Source organism: Salmo salar, chromosome 25 (genome assembly GCF_965601325.2).
Source record: "Salmo salar chromosome 25, fSalSal1, whole genome shotgun sequence".
NCBI lineage: Eukaryota > Metazoa > Chordata > Actinopteri > Salmoniformes > Salmonidae > Salmo > Salmo salar.
Window position 1 is genome coordinate 27456592 of NC_138315.1, and position 27273 is coordinate 27483864.

Here is a 27273-nt window from a genome sequence, read left to right on the forward strand (position 1 = left end):
CATATAATAAAATAACATGTTAAACTTAAATGTTGTTTTCTTATTTTCAATTGTAGTATACCTGTAATCTTTGCACCATCTTTGGTCTCAGCTGATACACCAACTCCATATTCATTTTCACCTGTGACTCTAAAGTAGTATACTCCTCCCTCCACCAGGTCTGTTACTTTGTAGGTCAGACGATGGCAGGTATCTGTGAGTCTGGTCCATCCCTTTTTGCTTGCCTCACGAATATCAACAAGGTAGTTCTTTACCGCAGCGCCACCTTCATTATCTGGGGTATCCCATGTAACTGTTGCAGAGCTCTTTGTAACATCCTTGAACCCAACATGAGATGGTGGGCCAGGAGAGTCCAGAACCCTGACATTTAATGTACATGCAACTTTTCCAGCTATGTTTTGGAGAGTCACAATATATTTCCCAGAGTCATCTCTTGTTGCTTGTTCCACTGTGATAGATGTGAAGGTATCAGTGGTATCAATACTGGCCCTCACTCTCAGGTCAACAGCAGCCTTGGTCCACATAACATTAGGAACGGGCTTTCCCCTGAATGGCACAGTTAGGGTGAATGAACTACCGTCCTTTACAATGAGTGTCTTTCGCATCTCATTGCTGATATCAAATACTGGTTCCTCTTCCCTCTCTTTAGCCACCTGTGGATCCGTAGGGGGGCTTGGCTCACTGAGACCAATCTTGTTGATTGATTTGACAACAAATATATATTCTGCTCCAGAAGTTAATCCAACGACGGTGAATTCAGTGTTCTTTGTGTTTGAAACACCGACACACCAGTCATCATCGTATTCATCTGTTCTCCTATATTCAACACAGTATCCTGTCACAGGAGCACCACCATCAAACAACGGCTTGTTCCATGAAAGAGAAACAGTAGTCTTGGAGGAATCAATAACTTTAGGTTTAGGTGGTGGAGATGGCAAGAATTGGGGATCCTCCGCCTTTGTTAGTTCGGTAGGAATACTTGGTTGGCTCAAGCCTGCAGCATTTTCTGCATAGACTCTGTACTCATATTCAGCTCCCTCACGGAGATTAGATGCCTTGACCCTGAGGTCATACACAGGCTTTTTGTTCACTCGTACCCAGCGCAATCCAATTTTCTCTCGTTTCTCAATAACATAGCCATAAATGCTGCTTCCTCCATCGGATTCTGGTCTTTCCCAGCAGATTGTCATTGCATCACTTGTGATACTCGTGACTTGAACGTCTGTTGGTGCTGCAGGGACAGTGTATGCATTCTTGGCTCTGGTGGGCTCACTCTCCAGGGCTTCACCGTCTCCATATTTGTTCACTCCCCTTACTCTGAAGATGTATTCATTTCCTTTAAGCAGTTTGGTGACTTTGCATGTTGTAGCTTTCATATCGCCATATACTAAAGTCCAGGTGAGACGACTGGTTTCACGTTTCTCAACAATGTAGTGCATGATTTCTGCACCACCATTTTCTTGAGGTGGTCCCCAGGTCAAAGTGCACTTTTCTGCTGTCAGACCAGTGACCACCAATGGTCCAGAGGATGGTCCAGGGCGGTCAAGGATCTTACAGTTTACAGCCAAGGACCTTGTGCCAGCAACGTTCTGTAGAGTTACAATGTACTGGCCAGTGTCTCTTCTGATAGTGTCTCTGACTATTAATGTGGTTTTGCTGTGTGTTGAAGTAATCTCCACTCTTGCCTTGGCATCAATTTCTTTACCATCCTTTGTCCATGCAATGACTGGACGTGGGCGCCCAGAAATATCTGCATCTATTCTCAAAATATCTCCAGCTTTGACAACTACTAATTGCCTAAACCTGTCTTCCAACTCAATGCGAGGTGAATCCACCTCATCCTTGACTGTGATGGCACCTGTGCTCAGTGATGGCTCACTGAGTAATCCAGCTGCATTCTTTGCAATAACATGGAAGTCATATTGTACGTCCTCTGTAAGGCCTGTAATGTCAAAGTATGTGTCCTGGAGACTGGCGAAATTGCACTTCAGCCAACGGCCATCTGGAAGCTCCCTGCGTTCAACAATGTAGCCAGTCACCTTGGCTCCACCGTCATTCTCTGGCGCCTGCCAAGTAATGGAAACTGAAGTTCTTGTGATGTCAATGACCTCAAGGTTAACAGGTGGATCACAAGGATCTCTTGCAGCTACAGGCTCAGAGGCTTTGGTGCAAGGTCCAATTCCAGCAATATTCTGAGCATAAACACGGAACTCATACAGCAAGCCTTCCTCAATCCCAATCACTTTGAATTCTGTTTCAGCAATGATACCTCTGTTGATCTTTGTCCAGAGAATACTGCTATGTTCTTTCATTTCCAGGTGATAACCAATGATTGGACTTCCGCCGTCACTGGCTGGTTTACCCCATGCAACCAAAATGCCAGACTTTGTAGCATGGGCAACATGGAGGGAAGTGGGAAGGCCAGGTGTCTCGAAGGGGTACTGTGCAACAATTGGAGCGGAGTCCACAGCATGGCTCTTGCCGTAGCGATTTTCAGCTGCAATACGGAACTGATATTCAGTGCCTTGTGTCAAGCGGGGAACTTTAATTGATGTTCTGGCAACTGTGGCTGAAACAATCTGCCATGTTGTAGTGGTAGTATCTCTCTTCTCCACAACATAGTTGTTGATTTGACATCCTCCTTCGTAGAGTGGGGCATCCCAAGACAGTGAAATATTGTCAGCACTCACTTCATCTACCTTGATTGCACCTGGTGGGCCAGGTTTATCCAAGATGATAACAGCTATTGTCGCTGATTTCTTGCCAACGGTGTTGGTTAAATTGATCTCATACTTCCCAAAGTCCTCCCTGGTTGCGTCTTTGATAGTAATTTTCGATGAATTTTTTGCTGTAAGAACATTCACCCTGGTTGTCTGCTTCAATACAGCTCCATCTTTTTTCCATTCCACCTCAGGTTCAGGTCTGCCTCTGAATGGAACATCAATCTTCAGATCATCTCCTGCCTTGACACTGTATGTGTTGAACATCAGATCGATGATAGGTTCGATTGTAATGTCCTTTACTACGACAGGGTCTGCCAGTGGCTTAGGTTCACTCTTGCCTTTGTCATTGACAGCAGTAATCCTAAATGAATATTCCTCGCCAGTTGTGAGTCCACCAATAGTTGCTTCCAATGCTTTAATCTCAGTGCATACAGTCCATTTCTCATCGCCCATGGTTTTCATTTCTACTGTATAGCTTGTGATTTTGCTACCACCATCATGATCAGGCTTTTCCCATGCGAGACTCACACTGTCGCGAGTAACATCTACAACTGTAACTTTGCCAGGAGGCAAGGGGGCTTGGGATACCTTGATTGGTTCTGTTGTTTCTGCTGGCAAACCCACACCAAGCTCATTGACAGCTTTGACGCGGAAATAGTAAATTCCGCCCTCCTTAAGGTCATCAATCTTCATGGAATTTCTTACACAGTTATTTGTAACACTTGTAAATGCCAGTCTTGTATTATCTCTCTTTTCCACAATGTAATGGGTGACCTTAGCTCCACCGTCAATCATAGGAGGCTCCCAGGATAGTGATACAGAATCTCTCTTAATATCCTTGACTTCAAAATTCTCAGGGGCACTTGGTGAGTCCAACACCCTGACATTAATGAATGCTGATTTTTGACCACTAAGGTTCTCAAGAGTCAAGACATACTTGCCAGTGTCAAATCTATTGACATTGTCGATGACAAGCATTGTGTAGGAGCTTGTGACCTCAATTTGTGCACGCTCAGTAAGAGGGCCATCCATCTTGGACCACTTTACTTCAGGTTCAGGTTTTCCTTTGATTGTCACAAACAAACGCAGTGTTGCACTTGCCCGTACTTGGACCATTTTCCTAAGGTCTGAATCAAGTTCAATCTCAGGGGCCTCAAGTCTTTCAGATGCAACTACAGACCCTGGAACATCAACATGCTCACCAACTCCTTCAATGTTAATTGCACAGATGCGGAAATAGTATTCAGCATTTTCCCTCAGTTTTTTCACAGTAAAATGTGTTGCTTGTACACCAGTTGGCGGTGTACAGGTTATCCATTCTTCATCTCCTTCTTCTCTCATCTCAACAACATATCCTTTGATGGCTGCTCCACCATCATAGATGGGTCTTGTCCATGAGAGTGACACAGTTGTGCTTGAGTGGTCTGTCACCTTAGGGTTGTTAGGAGGACCAGGTGGATATGTGGCATCACAGGCTTTGATGTATTCTGTTGGTGCACTTGGCACTCCCACACCAGCAGCATTTTCAGCAGACACTCTGAACTCATACGAATGTCCCTCGGTGAGTCCGGTACATCTGAACCTGATGTCATTAAGCCTTTTCTTGTTACATTTTGTCCATCTAATGCCCTCTTTATCTCGTTTCTCCAGGACATAGCCATCAATATCTGAGCCACCATTATCTGCTGGACGTTCCCATGTAAGGACCATTGAGTCCCTTGTAATAGCACTTGCTTCAGGTGTTGAGGGAGCGCTGGGTGTCACAAAAGGATTACGTGCAATAACTGGGTCTGATTCAAGAGGTTCACCAATGCCAAACTTATTTACTGCTGTAACTCTGAAGATGTACTCATTGCCAGGCAAGAGTTTAGTCACTTTGTAGCTGACCGCTTGGATTCTGGGTTCAACTACAGTCCATGACAATCTGCTGGTTTCCCTCTTTTCAATTATATAATGAGAACAGCTTGCACCGCCATCATGTAATGGATGACTCCAGTGAAGATAGGCTTTCTCTGAAGTCACGCCAGTTATCTTCATTGGACCTTCGGGTGGACCAGGTCTATCAAGAACTTTCACGTTGATGGGAATAGATTTTGTTCCACCAACATTGCTAAGATTCAGGACAAAGTGTCCACCATCTACTCTGATACATTCCTTGACTGTTAGAATAGTACGTTGAATGGTTGTTTTGATCTCCATTCTTGGGGTAGTTTGGTCGATTTCTTTTCCATCTTTCAACCATGTGATTTCAGGGAGTGGTTTTCCAAAAATATCAGCATCAATAACAAATGTTTCACCAGCATGGATGACAATACAGTCCTTGAATTTGGGATCCATTGATGCTGTTGGTGCTTCAATTTCATCTTTAGCAGTAATTGCTCCAGTGCTTTCAGAGGGAGCACTGAAAATACCAGATGCATTCCTTGCAATTACTCTAAACTCATACTCACACTCTTCAGTCAGACCTGAGATTGTGAATTGAGTCTCAATTACATTTGTGAAGCTAGCCTTCATCCAACGGCCATCAGGAAGCTTCTTCCTTTCAACAACATAGCCTGTGATCAAGCTACCACCATCATACTGGGGCTTTTTCCATGACAGTGTAATGTGGTTCCTGGTAATATCAATAGCCTCAGGGGTACCAGGTGGATCACATGGGTCTCTGGCGACACAAACATCAGAAATCTTGCTAGGTGGACTCAAGCCAGCAATGTTCTCAGCGAAGACCTTGAATTCATACTCAATGCCCTCTTCAAGTTCATTTGTTTTGAATCGACAGTCAGGAATGAGCAGTTTGTTCAACTTCGTCCAGAGAATGCTGTTCTTCTCTTTGCGTTCGAGGTGGTAACCAAGGATTGGACTGCCTCCATCACTGGTTGGTACTTTCCATTCAACAACCATGTGGTCCTTTGTCACTGATGACACAAATGGAGTACCAGGTGCAAGAGGTTCACTGAAAGGATATTGCACAACAACAGCTGCTGAGTCCAATGACGGACTCTTTCCATATCTGTTTTCTGCAAACACCCTAAACTGGTATTCAGTACCGGTTTTCAGCTTGGTAACTTTGATAGTTGTTCTTGCAATGGTTGCAGACACACACTGCCATGCTACGGTTGTTGTGTCACGCTTTTCCACAATGTAATTGTTTATTTGACAACCTCCTGTGTACGCAGGTGGTTCCCATGCGAGGTTGACATAATTGGAACTCACTTCCTCAATCTTTATAGGCCCTGTGACTGGGCCAGGTTTATCAAGGATGATCACTCCGATTTCTGCAACTTTTTCTCCTATACTGTTGGTAGCTGTGATTTTGTACTTGCCAGAATCCACTCTGGTTGCCTCTTTTATAGCAAGGATTGTTGATGATGCTGTTCTTGAAACATTCAACCTGGTTGTCTCTTTAATTGCCTGTCCATCCTTTGCCCATACCACTTTTGGTGCTGGGCGTCCTCTTACTGGTATTTCTATCTTCAGATCTTCACCATGTTGGACACTAAAGGTGTTGAATGCCATTACGAAACTAGGTTCAATAGTTAGATCTTTAGCTGTGACAGGGGCAGCTAATACCCTTGTGTCACTCTTTCCTTTGTCATTAAAGGCTGAAACTCTGAACTGGTATTCTTGACCAGCGGTTAGGCCTTCTACAGTTCCCTCACATGTTTTTGTGGTTGTGGATAGGGTCCATTCCTCTGATCCTGCAGGCAGCATTTCTATGTAGTATCCCATTATTCTACTTCCACCGTCATGGTCAGGTTTTTCCCATGCCATTGAGGCGGTTGTCTTAGTCACTTCAGTCAATGTGATCTTTCCTACAGGCAGAGGGACTTCAGATGTCTTCACTGGCTCTGCTGTTTCTGCTGCCAGGCCTACACCATATTCATTCTCAGCCATAACTCTGAAGTAATAAATAACCCCCTCAATGAGATCTCCCACATGGAAACTGTTCCTTGTACACTTGTTTGAAATGTTGGAATAAGCTTTCCTAGTGGATTCACGCTTCTCAACAAAGTAATGCTTGACCCTCGCACCTCCGTCAATGAGTGGGGGCTCCCAAACAAGATTGACAGAGTTTTTCTTAATATCTTTCACTGTGAAGTTTACGGGTGCTCCTGGTGTATCAAGTACTTTGACGGAAACAAATGCAGACTTGGAACCACTGCTGTTTTCCAGGGTCAGAGTGTACTTTCCAGCATCATTTCTGTCACAGATGTCTACTGACAGTTGAGTAAAATCGGCGCCTTTCTCAATTTGAACTTTGTTACTGAAGTCACCTTCATCCTTGGACCAGCTTATTTCTGGAGTAGGACGTCCTTTGAATGGAATATTGATCCTCATGGATCCTCCAGCACGCACAACGACTCCTTTCCTTAGCTCTGAATCCAGCTCAATCTCTGGGGCGAACATTGCATCCACTGGTTTTACAGTTCCTAAAATCTCAGCAGGTTCACCAACACCCAATTTATTGATGGCACATACCTGCACCTTATATTCTTGATGCTCGATAAGTTTTGTGATTTTGAAGGTAGTGGCATTCACTCCTGTTGGTGGAGTGCATAGAGTCCATTCCTCCTCATCGGCTTTGCAGATCTCCACAGCATATCCCTGGATATCGACACCACCGTCGTAAATGGGTCTACTCCATGCGAGTGAAATGGAGTTCTTGGTAGTATCAACCACATGTGCATTAGTGGGAGCACCAGGTTCAAAGGTTGGATCACAGGCTTTGGTGTAAGGAGTTGGTTCAGTTGGTTGGCCGACTCCTGCAGCATTCTCAGCAGATAATCTGAATTCATATTCATGATCCTCTGTCAGGCCTGTCACTCTGAAGCGAAGGTCTGTGACTCTGCGTTTGTTGCATTTTGTCCATCTGATTCCAGCTCTATCTCTCTTCTCAATAATGTAACCAGCAATCTCACTTCCACCATCAACCTCTGGGCGAGTCCAGCACACAGTCATGGAATCCCTTGCAATATTGGCTATTTCCAATTCTTGAGGTGGTCCAGGAGTAACAAATTGATTTCTCATTATAACTGGGGCTGATTCAAGAGGTTCACCAGTACCAAATTTGTTGACAGCCATAACACGGAAGATGTACTCATTTCCCTTCAGAAGCTTTGTGACTTTGAACATTGTAGCTCCACAATCACTAGCAACCACAGTCCATGCAAGACGGCTAGTTTCTCTCTTTTGAATGACGTAGTGGGAAATACTGCTGCCACCGTCAGCTCTTGGAGGAAGCCAGGACAGTGAACATTTCTCACATGTGACATTGCTAACAGTGAGGGGTCCCTGAGAGGGCCCAGGTCTGTCCAGTACTCTCACATTGAACGTTACAGTTTTATCTCCAGCAACATTAGTTAGAAGCAACGTATATTGTCCTCCATCCACTCTGATAGCATCTTTGACAACAAGCTTTGCTTGGAAATCTGAGTTCATAATCTCAGCCCTTGCTGAGTTCTCCACTAATGCATCACTCTTGAACCATTGAGCTGTTGGAATTGGCTTTCCTTGCACAGCGGCCTCAAGTGTAAATGTTTCCCCAGCATTGATGATAACAACCTGGCTGTACACTGAGTCAACTTCACATTTTGGTGGATCAACTTCATCCTTTGCTGTGATGGATCCAGTGCTCTGAGAGGGCTTGCTGATAGATCCAGCGGCATTCCTAGCTATGACTCTGAAGTCATATTTGCAATCCTCAGTTAGACCCAGAACTGTGAATACAGTTTCAATGACATTTGTGAAACTTGCCTTCATCCATCTTCCCTCTGGGAGATCGCGTTTCTCCACCACATAGCCTGTGATCAGACTGCCACCATCATACTGTGGTCTTGTCCACTTCAGTTTAACAGAGTGCCTGGTTACAATGATAGCCTCTGGGGTGCCAGGAGGATCACATGGGTCACGTGCCACATATCCCTCAGAGAGTTTGCTGCACGCGCCAATGCCAACGATATTCTCAGCAGACACTCTAAACTCATATTCAATACCTTCCTCCAAAGGAGTAGATTTAAATCTACAGTCTTGGATGAGGGATTTATTGATCTTTGTCCAAAGGATACTGTTCTTTTCCTTTCTCTCAATGTGATAGCCGAAAATGGCACTGCCTCCATCTGAAATGGGTTTGTGCCATTCCACTACCATGTAATCCTTAGTATATGAAGATACGTAAGGTGTTCCTGGTGGTCCTGGCTCCTTGAAGGGATACTGGGCAAGGACAGGTTCAGAATCAATAGCATAACTTTTGCCATATCTGTTTTCAGCAAAGATCCTAAATTGGTATTCTGCACCTGTTTTTAGATTTGTCACTTTAAGGGTATTTCTTGCCACAGTGGCAGAGACTACAACCCAGTTAGTTGTGGTTGTATCTCTTTTCTGGACAACGTAATTTGAAATTGGGCAGCCACCAGTGTATGCAGGTGGTTCCCAGGTAAGTGTGATACTTTCAGCACTGATGTCATCCATCTTGATTGGGCCTGTTGGTGGGCCAGGTTTATCTAGTGTGATTACTTCAATGGTGGCATCTTTGGAGCCAAGCATATTGGTAATATTAATACTATACAATCCACCATCGTCTTTTGTTGCTTCTTTGATGGTTAGATGTGTATTGCGTGCACTGTCGACAACATTAACTCTTGTGGTTTGTTTCAGGGCAGCACCATCCTTTGTCCATGTAATGACTGGTTTAGGATGTCCAGCAATGGGAACTTCAATCTTCAGATCATAGCCAACCTGTACGCTGTACTGGGTTAATTTAGGTCTTATGTCAGGTTCAATGACAAGGTCCTTTGCTACTACTGGACTGGCGAGAAGTCTAGAGTCACTCTTTCCTTTGCTATTAACAGCAATTACTCTGAATTGATACTCCTGTCCTTGGGCTAAGCTAGTGACAGTAGTTTCAAGGTATTTACATTGAGCACATAGTGTCCATTTGTCACTATCTTTGGCTTGCATTTCAATCTCATAATGGCTTATTCTGCTGCCTCCATCATGATCTGGTTTCTCCCACTTAAGAGAGACACTGTTCCGTGTCACATCCAGAACTGTAACTTTACCGGGAGGTTGAGGTACCTCTGAAATCTTTACGGGTTCAGGGGTCTCTGCAGGTAAGCCAATGCCCCACTCGTTTTCAGCAAGAACTCTGAAGAAATAGATACTTCCCTCCACAAGTGGTTCAATCTTCCATGACATCTTATGACAGGTTGTGACAGGGGAATACACTTTCCTAGTGCTTTCTCGTTTCTCAACATGGTATTGCTTAATTTTAGACCCCCCATCCAAAATAGGTGGCTCCCAAGTAAGGGTGACTGAATTCTTTGTTATCTCCTTGATAGCGAAATTTGCAGGCATACTAGGTGAATCAAGTACTCTGACACTGATGAAGACAGATTTAACTCCACTGGAATTCTCTGCAGTAACAGTGTACTTGCCAGTGTCAAATCTGTCAACATTTTCAATCAGGAGTGAGGCATAACTGCTTGTATTGTCAATCTGTGCCGTCTCCTTGAGTTCTCCATCAGCCTTTCCCCATTTCAGTTCAGGAGCCGGCCGTCCCCTAACAGGAATGAACAACCTAAGAGCACTTCCAGCTCTGACATTAATCATCTTCCTCATGTCAGCGTCAAGCTCAAGATCTGGTGCTTCCAATTTCTCCTCTAGAAGAACTGATCCAGGGACATCTGCATGCTCACCAACACCAACCTTGTTTATGGCACAGACTCTGAATTTATACTCATGCTTCTCAAGTAGTTTTCTAACTGTAAATGTAGTGTGTGTGATTCCGGCAGGTGGAGTGCACATTGTCCATTCATCAGATGCTCCTTCACAGGCCTCCACTAAGTATCCTTGAATCTCACAGCCACCATCATAGATAGGTTTGCCCCATGACAAGGACACAGATGTTCTTGTTGTGTCAGTCACTTTGGGATTATTTGGTGGACCTGATGTGAAGATAGCATCCAATGCCTTGTAGTAAATAGTTGGTTCACTTGGTTTACCAACTCCAGCAGCATTCTCAGATGAAACTCGGAACTCATAACTGCGGTTCTCAAGAAGACCTGCTACTCTGAAGCGCAGCTCACTCACTGTACGCTTATTGCATCTGGTCCAGCGCACACCTTCTTTATCACGCTTCTCAATAACAAATCCAGAAATGGCATTTCCACCATCCTTTTCAGGTCTTTCCCAGGTTACCACCATTGAATCTTTTGTGATGGTAGAGACTTCCACATCTGTTGGTGGATCAGGTGTCACAAATTGATTTCTGGAAATCATTGGCTCAGATTCAAGAGGTTCACCAATTCCGTATTTGTTCACAGGAATCACTCGGAAGACATACTCATTTCCAGGAACAAGTTTTATGATCTTCAGATTTAGAGTCTGCACTTTAGGTTCAACCAGAGTCCAAACCAATCTGCTAGTCTCTCTCTTCTCAACGATGTAATGAGAAACATCACTACCTCCATCTTGTGCTGGTGGTCTCCAGGCAATACAAGCCTTTTCACTTGTGACTCCATAGATTGAAATTGGGCCTCCTGGTGGACCAGGTCTGTCTAACACTTTGACATTGATGTGCACTGACTTCTCTCCACCTACATTTTTCAAAAGTAGGATATATTGGCCTCCATCAACACGGATTGCCTCCTTAACACTCAATGAGGCTTTAAAAGCGGTGTTCTTTATCTCAAGACGTGCAGCCTCCTTTATTTCTACGTCGTTTTTCATCCAATGGACTGAGGGTACAGGTTTTCCGAAAATATCTGCACAAAGGTTGAACGATTCACCTGCCATCAGAACAATTGTTGAAGAGTACTTTGAGTCCATCTCTATTTTGGGAGGATCAACTTCATCCTTTGCTGTTATAGACCCAGTGCTCTCAGATGGAAGACTGTAAACACCTGCTGCATTTCTTGCAATGACACGGAACTCATAGCACTGGTCTTCAACTAAGCCAGTAACAATAAATTGGGTCTCAATGACATTGGCGAAACTGGCCTTCATCCAGCGCCCTTCAGGCAGCTCTTTCTTCTCCACAACGTAGCCAGTGATTTTGCTACCTCCATCTAACTCTGGCTTAGTCCATTGGAGAGTGACAGCTCCTCTTGTGACAATGACAGCTTCAGGCTTGCCTGGACTGTCACAGGGGTCTCTTGCTACACGGATGTCTGACAATTTGCTTGCTTTGCCAACGCCAACAATATTTTCAGCATAAACTCTGTACTCATATTCAATACCTTCATCAAGACCACTGAGCTTGAACCTCAAGTCTGGGATCAGTTGTTTGTTTTGTTTAACCCAGAGGAGGCTGTTTCTCTCCTTACTCTCAAGGTGATATCCCAAAATCTTGCTCCCGCCATCACTACCAGGCTTCTCCCATACGATAACCATGCTGTCCTTTGTAGATGATTGTACAATTGGGGTCCCTGGTGCACTTGGGAGATCAAATGGATATTGAGCAACAATATTTTCTGATATAAGTACTGGACTCTTTCCATATCTGTTTTCAGCAGCAATCCTGAACTGATATTCACACCCAGTCTTCAACCGAGCTGCTTTAATGGTGGTTCTTGCAACTGTTGCAGACACAATCTGCCAGTTTGTGGTGGACGTTTCCCTCTTTTCTACTACGTAGTTGTTAATGGCACAACCACCCACATATGTAGGTGGGTTCCAGGACAGTACCACACTGTCAGAAGTGACTTCATCAACAGTGATTGGGCCAGTTGGAGGACCAGGCTTATCAAGAACAACAACTGCAATGTCCACTGTTGATTCACCAGCTGTGTTTACAAGTTTGATGGTGTACTTTCCCACATCCTCCCTGCTGGCTTCCTTGACCACAAGATGCAAATGTGTATCAGTGGCATCAGCATTGACTCTGGTTGTTTCTTTTAGTGCGACACCATCCTTGAGCCAGGTCACAACTGCTTTGGGGCGAGCAGCATATGGCAAATCTATCTTGAGATCATCTCCTGCCAATACACTGAATGTGGTGAACAGCAGCTTGAATACTGGCGCAATAACAAGATCTTTGGCTACCACAGGTACACTAAGTAGACGAGGATCACTGGTTCCTTTTTCGTTATGTGCTGACACACGGAACATATATTCTTCACCTTGTGTCAGTCCAAGAACAACAGCCTGTGTGATTTTTGCAACGGCACACTGGGTCCAAGTTTCACTGTCTTTGCCATGCATCTCAACAATATATCCGGAGATTCTGCTACCTCCATCGTGATCTGGTTTTTCCCAAGACAGAGAGACACTGGTGCCTGTGACATCAACAAGAGTTACTTTGCCTGGTGGAAGTGGTTTCTCTGATACTCTGACTGCCTCAGGAGTCTCTATTGGAAGTCCAATGCCAAATTCATTCTCAGCCAGAATTCTGAAGAAATATGTGTTTCCTTCCTCCAGGCCACCAATCTTCCAGCTAGATTTAACGCATTGAGCACAAACTGTGGAGTAAGCTTTTCGTGTTGATTCACGTTTCTCCACAACGTAGTTTCTAATTCTGGAGCCACCATCAATAAGGGGTGCATCCCACATGAGTGATACTGAGTCTCTGGTGACCTCCCTGATTATGAGGCTTTGTGGTGCTCCAGGTGTGTCCAGCACTCTGACATTCACATATGCAGTTTTGCTTCCTGAGGCATTTTCCACTGTCAACATGTACTTTCCACTGTCAAATCTGTCAACATTTTCAACCATAAGAGCAGTAAATGATGATGTGGTGTCAATAGTTGCTCTCGTAACAGGCTCTCCATTTTCTCTGGACCACTTGACATCAGGAGTTGGTCTTCCTTTAATAGGTACAAAGAGTCTCAATGTGCCGCAAGCTCTAATGCAGACAACCTTACGAAGCTCTGCACCAAGGTCAATTTCAGGAGGAAGCAGCCTGTCCTCTGCAATTGGTGTGCCAGGCACTTGTGCTGGCTCTCCAACCCCTTCACAGTTAATTGCGCAAATGTTGATTTTATAATCTTGGTTTTCTACCAGGTTAGTGATGGTAAATGATGTCCCAACTAATCCCTTCTTAGGGGTCCGAATTGTCCATTCATCTTCCTCAGGTAGACAGGTCTCTACAACGTATCCAATGATATCAGAACCACCATCATATACAGGTTTGTTCCAGGCAACTGTAATGGATGACTTGGTTGTGTCCAAGACTCTTTGATTTCCAGGTGGTCCAGGTTGGAAGATTGTGTCTACTGCCTTGTAGAATTCACTGGAAGGACTTGGTGTACCTAAACCAGCATTGTTTTCTGCTATGATTCTGAATTCATATTCATGCCCTGGTGTGAGCCCCGATACTTTGAACCTCAGGTCAGTTACAGTCCTCTTGTTGCATTTAACCCAGCGAAGACCGGTTTTGTCTCTCCTTTCAACAACATAGTTGAAGATGTCGCTTCCACCGTCATGATCAGGGCGTTCCCAGCAAACAACCATGGTGTTCTTTGTGATGGTCGTCACCTCAGGTGTTGATGGAGCATCAGCTGGCACATATGGATTTGTAGAAACCATTGGGTCGGATTCAAGGGGCTCTCCAGTTCCATACATGTTGACAGCCATAACTCTGAAGATATACTCGTTACCCTTCAACAACTTGGTAACCTTAAACCGGTTAACTTGTAAGTCTGTTGCTACATTTGTCCAAGCAAGTCTACTTGTTTCGCGTTTCTCAATGATGTAATGCAGAATCTTTGCACCTCCATCATGTGATGGTGGCAGCCATGAGAGGATACATTTCTCAGCAGTGACGTCTGTAACAGCAAGTGGACCATCTGGAGGTCCAGGTCTATCAAGAATCTTAACATTGAAGGTATGCTTTGCAAAACCACCAGGATTGCTGGCAGTTAAAGTGAATGTGCCACCGCACCTTCTTAGAGAATCTTTGTTGACTAAGGTTGTAGAAAAGTCATAGAGTTTGATTTCCAACTTGGCTGTATCTTCAAGTTCCTTCCCGTCTTTGGTCCATACCAGTGTTGGTATTGGTCTGCCTGTTACGCTGGCAGCAAGTTTGAAGACATCTCCCGCTTTCACAACCACAGTACTATTATAGATTGTATCAACTTCAAGTTTGGGCTCCTCAACATCATCTCTGCAAGTGATTTCCTCTGATGGTAGAGATGGCTTACTGAGACCGCCAGCTGAGTTTCTTGCCATAACATGGAACTCATAAGTAGCATCCTCTGTGAGACCGCTAACAGTGAATGTTGTCTCAAGGACGTTGCTATAGTTGGCCTTGAGCCAGCGTCCGTCTGGGAGTTCTCTTTTTTCTACTTGGTACCCAGTTATTGAGAATCCTCCATCACCTTCAGGTCTTGTCCACTGAAGAGTCACCTCATGTCTGGTTACATTCAATGCTATTGGTTGGCCAGGTGGGTCCACTGGATCCAGAGCAAAGGTAGTCTCAGAATGCTTGCTTGCCCTGCTCAAACCAGCCACGTTTTCAGCAATAACGCGGTACTCATAGGCGATTCCGTCCACCAAGCCTGTTGATTTGAACATGTTCCCTACTACAAGTGCTTTGCTGATCTTCTGCCACAGGATACTGTTTTTCTCTTTCCTTTCAATGTGATATCCCAAAATGGGGCTTCCACCATCGGAAGCTGGTTCATCCCAGCTAATAGTCATAGAATCCTTGTTGAAGTGGACAATTTCAGGAAGGCCTGGTTGACCTGGCACATCAAATGGATAAGCAGCAACCACTTGTTCTGAGACTATACAGGGTCCAATTCCGTACCTGTTCTGGGCTTTAACACGGAACTGATACATGATTCCTGTTGTGAGACGAGCAGCTTTGAATGTTGTACGGATAACCGTTGCTGCTAATTCAACCCATGATGTGCCTGTGGTTTCTCTAGCCTCAACAATGTAATTGTTAATGGGTACACCGCCATCATTCTCTGGACCTTCCCATGATAAGAGAATGTAGTCACAAGAAACTTCTTCAAGCTTAATTGGTCCAGTAGGAGGTCCTGGAATATCATGGACTTCAACAGTAATTGTCTCTGTCGTTGTTCCAAGTATATTCTTGCCAGTCATCGAATATTGACCACCATCGCTCCTTTTGATCTCATTGATGTGGAGAGTAGTTGAGGTTGCAGTAGTATCCGTATTGATTCTCTGCGTCTGTTTAAGTGTGTCCTCACCTCTCTTCCATGAAACTGCTGGTCTGGGGCGACCCAGAACCGGAATTTCAACCTTCACATTATCACCAGCCTTAGCAATGACCAAAGACTGGTAGACTCCACGTAGGTCAAATGCAGGCGCTGTTGTTTGCTCTCTAATGATAGCAGGTCTGCTTTCACGTGGATCACTTCTGCCAGAGCTGTTCACTGCCATGATGCGGAACACATACTCCATATTTTCAATGAGATCTGTGGCTGTGTAGTCAAGAGCCTTTACAGTTGTTACATGGGTCCATGTCTCTGTGTCCTTCTTCTGTGCTTCAATAACGTATCCAGTAATCCTACTGCCACCATCATGTTTTGGCTTCGTCCATGCAAGGCTTGCGGTGTCCGCTGACACATCAGTGACGTACAGATTTTCAGGGGCAGTAGGTGCTTGGGATGCTCTGATTGTCTCAGGTGTCTCTGCTGGCTCGCCAACGCCCAGATCATTTTCAGCAGATACTCTGAAGTAATATTCAGAGCCTTCATCCAAGTTGTCAAACTTGAAGGAGCATTTCTGCCAGGTTGTAGTGATTACTGTGTAAGCCTTTCTTGTGGCCTCTCGTTTCTCAATGACGTAGTTAATGATCTTTGATCCACCATCAATAATGGGGATTTCCCACTGCATAGTGATACTTGTTTTGGTGATTTCACGTGGTGTCAAGTTCACAGGTGGTCCTGGTGAATCCAGTACTCTGACGTTAACAAATCCATCTCTCTTACCAGCAACATTCTCTAATGACAGCATGTATTTTCCAGCATCATATCTTGTGCAGTCAGGGATAACCAGGAGAGTATACGACTCCGTAGTATCAATGTGTTCACGGCCACCTTTACCAAGAATGGCATCATCTTTCATCCAGGTTACTTCAGGAACTGGACGTCCTTTAATTGGCACGAAGATACGAATGGATCCACGGACCCTGACAACAAGGGTTCTTCTATACTCAGCATCAAGCTCATAGTCGGGAAGTGTCTCACGGTCCTTAAGTTCAACAATTTCTTCAACCTCTGCTGGTTCACCAACTCCCTCTGTATTCATGGCTCTGACTCTGAAATAGTAGTTCCCACCAGCCTTCAGGTCTGACACAACGTATTCTGTAATTCTCAATCTTGTGACGTCTGTGACCCAATCGTCATGTCCTTCCTTCTTGTGCTCAACAATGTATCCTGCTACATCCAGGCCGCCATCATAGTGGGGTTTACCCCAGTTGAATGTGGCTGTTGTCTTGGTGGTGTCAGTAATTCTTGGGTTAGAGGGAGGTCCTGGTGGATCTAAAAAGAAGAAAGAGAAGACATATATCAAGACTTATCACCTGGTAAATCAAATCAAATCAAATTTTGATTTGGTATTATTAGATCTACTGGTTTACACTTCATAATAACTTTCATAAATATATTTGAATTGTATTTATTATGGTCAATTAAAAATAATTTCTTATTTACAATGACGGCAGGGAATAAATTATTTGTTTTGAAAAATACCCTTTGTGTTTACTTACATACAATATCCTTTGTCATCACATAAGCAGATGGTTCACTGGGTTCCCCAAAGCCAGCTTTGTTTTCTGCTGTTACTCTGAATTCATACTGAACACCTTCCGTCAGTCCTTGTACTTTGAAACGTAGGTCAGAGACCGTTTTCTTCGATGCTCTCACCCATCTCATTCCTCTTCTCTCTTTCCTCTCAACCTGATAGCCTCTAATATCACTTCCACCATCTTTAACTGGCCTCTTCCAGAAAATGGTAACAGCGTTTCTGCTGACATTGTCAATCTCTGGGATTCCAGGTGGGCCTGGTGGGCCTGGAGAAAAAGAGGAGCAAAATACATTAACAATGATGTGTAAAATACTACAGTACTGTCAAATAGAATATTCTGAATATTCAAGCAACTTACCAAAGCTGTCAACCATTTTGACTGAGCCAGATTGGGTCCCATCACCAGTGCCATACTGGTTCACTGCAGACACACGGAAGATGTACTCATTGCCCTTGATCAGCTTGCTTGCAACAAATCTGCAATCAAATATATTTTCAGCAAGTTTGGTCCAGAGAAGACGGCTTGTTTCTCTCTTTTCCAGTGTGTAGGATTTGATTGCGCAGCCGCCATCCTCTTCTGGTGGCAACCATGTCAATGTGCACTTCTCAGCTGACACACTGCTAGCTTCAATTGGGCCTGGAGGTCCAGGGATATCAAGAACCTTGACCTTAACATGTTCTTCTCTGATACCAAAAGGATTACTGGCTGTAATTGTGTACTCTCCAGTGTTCTTCCTGCTTGCATATTTAATAGACAACGTTGAAGTAGTTGGAGTGCTTGTGATCTGGACAATATCTGAGGTCTTGAATTCTCTTCCTGCCTTGGACCACACAGCTGTAGGTGGAGGTTTGCCAAGAATCTTGGAAGCAGATACTACAATGGTGTCCCCAGCTCTGACAGAGACACCTTCCTTCATGTCTGGATCGATAGTGATGCTTGGTGGTTCTGTGAAAAAACGATGCAAGAGAAATTAGGCTACTGTCCATGTCCTAGTTTAGTATGTATTCTATCGACTTTGTCTTGAAATAAACACTTTTTTTTACTTACCAAACTCATCTTTGCAGATAAGGGTATCAGTTTGCTCTGAAGGAACACTGATTGCGCCAGCTGCATTCTTAGCTCTGATTCTGAATTCCATGCTGCTGCCTTCTGTAAGGTCTGGCACGGTAAATGCAAGGCCTTGGACATTGATATGATTTGCTTTCATCCAGGTCTTTCCTGGCAGTTCCAGTTTCTCAACCAGGTAACCAGTCAGTTTGTGTCCACCGTCGTACTTGGGTGCAGTCCACATAAGTGTTACAGTGCTTCTGGTTACATTGATGACATCAGGCTTACCAGGAGGATCTGTGGAGAAACAAAAAAGCCAGTAAGTTATCAAGATAAGAGTACATGTTGACAGAATTCTTATGATATCAATAGGACAGAAAGAGAAAGAGAATGAAACAAAACCTACCAATTGGATCAAGGGCGATGACTGGTTCTGTTGCCCTGCTTGGCCTTCCTAAACCGGCCGCATTCATTGCCATAACTCTAAATTCATACTCCAGGCCTTCAATCAGTCCAGTCACTCTGCAGTCCTTCACTCTAATAGGGGTCTTAGTGGCTCTCTTCCACATCAAGCTGTTCCTCTCTTTGTATTCAACATGATAGCCTGCAGAGATAATAATAATAACAATACATTATTATTTACCATTCAGCAAATGCTTTCCACAGTAATCTCAGGAATAGTTCATTTTCCATGTCCATTTTCCTTATAGTCTATGGATTACTAAAAATAGTGTTTTCATAATTACCAGTGATTGGTGAGCCTCCATTTTCTTTAGGATCAGTCCAATTCAAAATGGCAGACTCATGGCGAATGCTCACGATCTCTGGTGGTGCAGGTGCGTCAGGCACATCTGGTGAAACAAGAATGTTTTGAGTTTTGTGAAATTATTGCCATATAGTACATCTGTCAATCAATCATCAAACTATTGGCAGAACACAGATTTCTGTCCTAAAAACTATTTATTTCAAACATTTTAAAATATATTATCAATATGACAAGAACTCACTGAATGGATGCTGAGCCACCACTGGGTCAGATTTGAGGCATTCTCCAACTCCATATTTGTTTTCTGCAAACACTCTGAAGATGTATTCAGTACCATCATGGAGCCTGGTAACTCTCATGGTATTCTTCTGGATAGCGGAGGCCACAGTAGCCCATTTGTTGGCTGTTGATTTCCGCTTCTCCAGAATGTAGTTGGATATTTCAGTCCCACCATCATCTTTTGGTGGACCCCACTCCAGAGTGATTCCATCGGCAGTGATTTCATCAAACTTGAATGGTCCTGTTGGTATTCCTGGTTTTCCAACCACCCTAATCTGCATCTTTGCTTCTTTGACTCCTGCTGCGTTTCTTAGCAGGATTGTGTAATTTTCTGCATCACCTCTCTGGCAATCACGGATGAGCAAAGTTGTCAAAGTTGGTGTAGATTCAACTGACATTCTTCCACTGTCTCCAAGAGAAACATGTCCCTTCTTCCAGATGGCTGACGGTGCTGGTTTGCCAACAATAGGGACTTTGATACGGACTGTGCTTCCCTCCTTAGCAACATAGCACAGATCTGGGATGCCACTCAGGTCACAGTCAGGTGCAACTACAAGGTAGGAACACAATATTTATGAATCTATGTAACAGATAATATGAAGCAGACAAATTCAGTAAATGTAATGCTAAAATAGAACACATTTATCCTAGGACAATTAGAAACATTTGAAGAAAACTTTAAGATTGCCAATAGATGTACATATCTAAAATGGCCATGCATTTAGTCTCCGGTGTATTTTCTGAGTGGTTTGATAGCCTAGCTAATTAACACTGGACTATTGGACTTACCAATTTGATCTTTAGCGATCACAGTGAGCTCCGAAGGTGGACCCTCTCCAGACTCATTGATTGCTTTCACTCTGTAAGAGTACTCCTTTCCTTCTTCAAGTTCAACCATCATGTGCGACATGACCTTTCCTTTCACTAGCTCCTTATACTTCTCTTCACCTTCCTGAAGCTCCAGAAGATAGGCACTGATGTGACTTCCACCATCACTGATTGGTTTCTTCCAGCCAATATGAATGGAATCTTTACTGATCGACAGTGCCTTGAAATCCATAACTGCTCCAGGTAGTTCTGAAATCAGGTAACAAGGTTATAAACTACATTTAACATCTAATAGTATAAAAAACACATGATCACAGCCAACAAAACATACCTGAAGCTCTTACAGCTCCGGCAGTCTCACAACCTTCTCCGATACCGTAGTTATTTTCAGCCAAGACTCTGAAACAGTAGGCCTGTCCAGCTTCCAAGTTAGGAATCCTGAAAGTAGATTTGGGGCATTCGGCTATGACACAGGACCATGCCTTTCTCTCTGCAAGACGCTTCTCAACAATGTAGCTCTTCACTGGGCTTCCTCCATCAATCAGAGGAGGATCCCAGCCGATGGATGCATGGTTCAGAGATGTTTCCTTCACAATCAGATTCAGGGGTGGACCAGGAGTATCTATAGAAAACATGTATGATTTGTTATATTACTTTATGACATTATGGTTTGTATAACTAGTAGATAAAACCACATTAGGTAACATTTTGTTTAAAAAAATTAGATTCTCTTAAGACAAGAATCATAGCCTACCTAGGACCTTCACGACGATAGTGTAAGACTTCTTTCCACTGTCGTTTTCAATCGACAAAATGTATTTGCCAGCATCATATCTGTTGATATCCTCAATGTACATAAGGGTATCCCATTCGGACGTTTTTATCATGATTCCTGCTCGTTCTTTGAGGTTGGCATTGACCTTGGTCCACACCACCTTGGGTGGGGGACGTCCTATCAGTGGCACATAGAGTCTCATTGTGACTCCGGCTCTCAGGACCAGTACCTTGCGAAGGTCAGCATCCAGCTCAGCATCAGCGGCAACTGCAAATGAAAATAGAAAGTAAAAGAGTCAGACAAGATAGAGGTATGGATGTATTTTAGTTGAATAGATAGTACTGTATTACATGTTTATTTCCACATTGGTGGGTTACTAAGATTAGTACTTGTTCTGCACAGGCTTGAGTGTATTCTGATAATATTGACGTACTCAGGATGTCTTTGGCCTCGTGTTTCCCAGGAACTTCACTTGGCTCGCTGTATCCGATCTTGTTCACGGCAAAGACACGGAACACATATTCTGTTTTATCAATGAGACCAGTAACCAGGAACTTGGTTTCTTGCAGCTTCTTGGGCACATTGCATTTCGTCCAGTGTTCTGCATCAGCTCTCTTGCACTCGACAAGGTAGCCGAAGATCTCACAACCACCATCGTAAGCAGGCTTGGTCCAAGACAAGCTTATGGTGCTGTGTGTTGAGTCAACAACTTTAGGGAAGGCAGGAGGTGCGGGTGGATCTGAAGGAAGAATATAAGACAATGTTACCGAGAAGTGTGGGAACACGTAATCCTTTGATGATTTAAGTGAGCAAATGTGGCTGTAATACTTACACACAGGATCCACGGCAAGGGCAGCATTGGATGCATCACTTGGTTTGCCAAATCCAGCTTTGTTCATTGCAATCACTCTGAACTCATACTCAGATCCCTCTGAGAGCTGGACAGCTTTGATGCTCCTGTCAATCACTGGTTTACGGTTGACTTTAGCCCAGTTGAGCTCTGATGCTTCACGTTTCTCAACCATGTAACCCAGAATAGTAGCTTTACCATCATCAGCTGGCGCCTTCCAGCTGACAGTCATAGAATTGGCTGTAATGTTGGTAATAACTGGTGGCTCGCTAGGACCAGGAACATCTGCAAATGAGAGGGAGAACGAGATCAAGAGAGAAAGTAGGAGAAATCACTTAAATATTGTGCAAGTAGAAGTTCCACAGTGTTTCCAACTCAAGTGAAGTGAACACGTGTAAGCAATTTATATTCAAGCTAAAATATGACATATATATAAAATGATGTACAAGCTTGAAATATTACCATATGGATTCTTGACCATGACAGGGTCGGTGAGGATAGGGTCCCCAATACCATACTGGTTCTCAGCACTGACCCTGAACTGGTATTCATGGTCCTGCATCAGTTTCTCTACTGTGCAATCAGTCAGTTGACCATGGATATTGGAGGTGACCAGAGCCCAGTTTGCTCTGCTGGTTTCACGTTTGTCAATGATGTAGTTGGTGATTTCAGAGCCTCCATCTGCAACAGGTGGCTCCCACCTCATCTTAATACGGTCCGCAAACACCTTGGTGATCTTCACTCCAGCTGGTGGGCCAGGTTTGTCTAAAGAGAACACATAGATTATTTTACACATCGACAATTGATTTGGAATATATTCATATCGTATCCTGTATTCTCTTGCAGACCCTCACAAACACGTTCATATAAATTACACTTACATATCTCAAGCTGTTATAAAGAGTTTTAGTATTTAAAAATACAAAAATCAAATAATTATCATGAAGCTGCAACATCAGTTTTGAATTTTTGCACAATATTAAGTCAAATTGTAATTTTGCATACCTAGAACCTTGAGCTTAATATTGGCGTATTTAGCGCCATTGGGATTTTCAGCTAGAATAGTGTACTCTCCAGACTCCTTCCTTGTGACAGAGAACAATTCCAGAATGTGTGTGTGTCTCTTTTGTGTCATCTTCATCCCCTCAACCAGTTTCAATGGAACACCATTTCTCTTCCATGTCACCTTGGGCAGTGGTTTTCCAAATACTACTGCATCAAAGGAGACATTTTCTCCAGCCTTCACTATGATCATGTTCTTCATGTCCACTCCCAGCTCGACCCTGGGGGGAACTGGAGAAACAAGAGACATATCACATCAAGTAAAAGGTTTGTGTTGGCCATGCAATCCACAATGATCTTTAATAATTTAGTCATTACACACTAAAATCGAAAATCAAAACAAAAACAACTTAGTTTTGTCAATGTTCTGAAGAAGCAGTGGCCTACCATTCTCTGCAAACACTGGGATGGTGTCTGAGATCTCAGAAGGCAAGCTGATGTTGATTGCTGACTTGGCGAAAACTCTGAAGCGATACTGGGCTCCCTCCTCCAGGCCAGTTACAACATAGTCTTCTGTCTTGACGTTCTGGCAGTTGGCATTGCAGCGAACCCATTTCTCTACTTCTTGATCAATCTTCATGTACTCCACATAGTATCCGATAAGCTTGCTACCTCCATCATTTTGTGGACGAGTCCAAACAAGTGAAACAGTGCTTTTTGTCACATCCATTACCTCAGGTTTACCAGGTGGATCTAGAATAAAAAAAATTACAACATCCATGAGTTTCAATTGACAGATTACAGATTTCAAAGCCAGTGAGGGACACAGTAAGCCATACATCACATGCCCAATGACTTACCGATGGGTGTTCTTGCTGTGACCCAGTCAGTCTGTTTGCTTGGTTTACCCTGGCCGGCCTTGTTGAGTGCAGACACCCTGAATGCATATTCCAGACCTTCCATTAAGCCTGTGCAGTTGTATTCAAGTCCACGGACAACGGACTCATTTGCTTTCACCCAGAGAAGGCTGTTCCTCTCTTTGCGCTCAATGCAGTATCCGGTAAGAGGACTGCCACCGTCAGTTGATGGGGTCTCGTAGGACAGAGACACTGCTTCACTCTTGACTTTTGTGATACACAGATTTCTGGGCTCACCTGGAACATCTGGAATTAAAATACGGAGTTAGCAAGATGAACATACATTTTCTAAAACAAATTTATTGTACATAATGTACACAACACTATATTACTTAGAAAATCATAATTCATTGCACAATAGCCATTTTACATTTTGACCATGCTTATACTTTGCCATGCTTAACTCACCGAAGGGATATCTAGCAATCATTTTCTCTGAATAGATTGGCTCTGAGATACCAAATCGGTTCTCAGCTCGGACACGGAAGCCATACTCCGTTCCAGGGGTAAGCTTTCCAACTTTGTAGCTGGTCGTGGTGCATGAGCCAGAAGCTATGACCCAGTCTCCTCTGCTCACATCACATTTTTCAATGACGTAGTTGGTGATGTTGCTTCCACCATCCTCACTGGGTTGGTTCCACTGAAGTGTGCAGGCATCAATATCAACCTCAACAATCTCCAGGGGAGCGTCAGGAGGCCCTGGCTTATCTGTGAGATTAAGACATGTACCCATCAGCATCCATTTAGACTATGCATTCTGGTAGTGTGTTTCCTAAATAAAACTTACCCTGTACTACGACCCTAAGAATCTGGCTGATTTTGGCGGTGCTGTTCTCAGCAGAAAGACTGTAGTAACCACTATCCTTTCTTGAGACGTCTTTTATGATGAGCGTAATGCAATTAGGAGACTTTTGCACCATGCGACGATTAGATGTCAACAGATCCTCGGCTCCTTGCCTCCATTTGCAGAATGGTGCAGGTTTTCCAGCCACAATAGCTTCGACTCTCATTTTCTCTCCTGCTTTTACTGTGACAATATCAGGCATGATGATCTTCGGTGCCACTAAAAAAGATCGGAAAACACGTTTTTAAAATGAAGACTTAAAAAGTGGTGTGTAACATGAACACTTTTTTTTTTTACACAAAACTCAATTCAGACAAGGTAATTCTGGGAATTTTTTAAGCTTTGCGACTTACTCAGCTGCTCCTTGACCTCAAATACTCCCTCAGCTTCTCTTGCCAGACTGGTTCCAGCCACGTTTCTGGCTGCAACTCTGAACTTGTACTTTGTTCCCTCTTTAAGTCCAACAACTACAATGGTTAAGTCTTTAACAACGGAATATGGTGTCCATTTGTCTTCAGGTTCACCGTCCTTTTTGTAATCAACCATGTAGCCATTGATCTTAGCTCCACCATCCCTCAAAGGTTTCAGCCATCCCAGAGTGGCACTGTTCTTTGTCACTTCCAAGACTTCCATTTTCTTGGGTGGATCAGGTTCACCTGTTTTAAGAAACGTTTGACATTTATGTGACTCAAAACACAAAACAATAAAATCCACTTACACTATCCACTATTTAATTACAATATTAGGTATACTGTAAAAGTGCACTTACTTATAGGATCAGATGTCAGATAAGCTTTTGGAGAGTCTTTAGGAACACCAATGCCATACTTATTGACTGCCATAACTCTAAAGTAGTAGTCACAGCCAGGTGTGAGGCCAGTGACTTTGAAGCTTGTTTTCTTCAAATCGTTGATACAATTTGACCAAGTCTTCTTGTCGAGTTCACGTTTCTCAACGATGTAGTTCTGGATTTGGCAGCCACCATCGTTATCCGGAGGGAGCCAAGACAGCTGACAACCGGTGCTTGTCACATCACAGACCTCAAATCCTCCGACAGGTCCAGGAGTATCTGTTCAACAAATGGAACATCAATATTGGATACAGTCCATATAACAGTACAAACAATACTACTGTAACAACATTCATTTGACATTGAATGTTTTCTTGTTTAAAGTCTTTCACAGTGAATAGTGCTCTGTCATATCACGGACTGCCCTAAAAAGTGAAAAGATACACCTCAGTGACTTACCCAATACTTTAACGCGCACAAATATAGCTTTCTCCCCAGCGGAGTTGGAGAGTGTCAGAGAGTATTTGCCGGAGTCTTCCCGAGTGCTCTCAGGGATCACAAGGAAGGACATAGTATCAATCTGATCCACGTGGCCTCTCCTGACTACATTATCAACACCAAGCTTCTTCCAGGTGACTTTGGGGGATGGTCTTCCTCTGATAGTAGCGAAGAGCCTGATGGGGCAGCCTGCTCTAACAGTGAAGCCCTTCCTGAGACTTGCATCCAAGTCGATCTCTGGTGCCTCTGTAAGTGGGTAAGATAACGGGGAGAACATACATCAGACATTGAGAAATCATCATAAAATATTAGCTATTAGCTACAGTTTTATATCAACTGGATGTGTTCTCGTCTAGGCCTATATTTAAGCAATAAGGCCCGAAGGGATGTGTTATATGGCCAATATAACACAGCTAAGGGCTGTTCTTATGCATGGCGCAACGTGGAGTGCCTGGATAAAGCCCTTAGCCGTGGTATATTGGCCATATACCACAACCCCCCGAGGTGCCTTATTGTTATTATAAACTGGTTACCAATGTAATTAGAGCAGTAAAAATAAACATTTTGATATACCAGGGGGAAACGGTCTCATATACCTCGGCTATCAGCCAATCAGCATTCAGGGTTCGATCCACCCATTTTAATAAAATAAGTATTTACTTACCAAGGACCTCCTTGGGGTTGACGGCCTCTTTGAGTGTAGCGGGGCGGCCCCAGCCGACCTGGTTCTGTGCAGAGACTCTGAATTCATACATCTTCTTCTCATTCAAGTTTGGAATGGTGAATTCTGTGTGCACCAGCACACCAGCACCGGTGTTGCACTTCTTCCAGCCCTCTTCTTTCTTCTTACGTTTAGCTTCAGCTTTAGCTTTAGCTGCAACTGCAGCAGCTTCATCCTCAGAGTCCTCTTCATATTGTTCCTCACCTTCTCCTGTTACTGCTTCAGGCTTAGCTTCAGCTTCACCTTCAGGCTTGGCTTCACCTACAGGCTTAGCTTCCTCTGCAGGTTTAGCTTTAGGCACAGCTTCAGGAACAGCTTCAGCTTCAACCACTTCAGGTTTAGGCTCAGGTTTGTCTCTCATTTCAACCATGTAACCAATGATAGGAGCACCTCCATCATAGATAGGCTTGGCCCACCCAAGAGTAATGGACGTCTTGGTGCTGTCAATCACCTTGAAACTGCCTGGAGGACCAGGAGCCTCTGGAATCAAGGAAAACAAAATGTCTGCATGTTAGTA

The 27273-nt window shown here is 43.8% G+C and overlaps 1 protein-coding gene across 21 annotated transcripts in view; it reads right to left on the reverse strand.

Moving 5' to 3' along the window:
* Positions 1–27273, reverse strand: part of ttn.2 (titin, tandem duplicate 2) — a 181492-nt gene that overhangs the window by 29842 nt on the left and 124377 nt on the right. For all 21 annotated transcript variants that reach the window (XM_082969061.1, XM_082969075.1, XM_082969074.1 and 18 more), the window contains 22 exons: positions 26700–27236; positions 25997–26281; positions 25517–25816; positions 25101–25403; positions 24691–24966; positions 24312–24611; positions 23847–24149; positions 23434–23739; positions 22990–23277; positions 22447–22749; positions 21967–22269; positions 21568–21873; positions 21114–21401; positions 20691–20981; positions 20321–20608; positions 19494–20081; positions 19233–19337; positions 18893–19090; positions 18487–18783; positions 17797–18384; positions 17401–17703; positions 62–17173 (listed from right to left, as the gene is read on the reverse strand). In XM_082969061.1, coding sequence (XP_082825187.1) covers positions 62–17173; positions 17401–17703; positions 17797–18384; positions 18487–18783; positions 18893–19090; positions 19233–19337; positions 19494–20081; positions 20321–20608; positions 20691–20981; positions 21114–21401; positions 21568–21873; positions 21967–22269; positions 22447–22749; positions 22990–23277; positions 23434–23739; positions 23847–24149; positions 24312–24611; positions 24691–24966; positions 25101–25403; positions 25517–25816; positions 25997–26281; positions 26700–27236 — 23868 coding nt within the window. The remainder of the gene's footprint in view (positions 1–61; positions 17174–17400; positions 17704–17796; positions 18385–18486; positions 18784–18892; positions 19091–19232; positions 19338–19493; positions 20082–20320; positions 20609–20690; positions 20982–21113; positions 21402–21567; positions 21874–21966; positions 22270–22446; positions 22750–22989; positions 23278–23433; positions 23740–23846; positions 24150–24311; positions 24612–24690; positions 24967–25100; positions 25404–25516; positions 25817–25996; positions 26282–26699; positions 27237–27273) is intronic.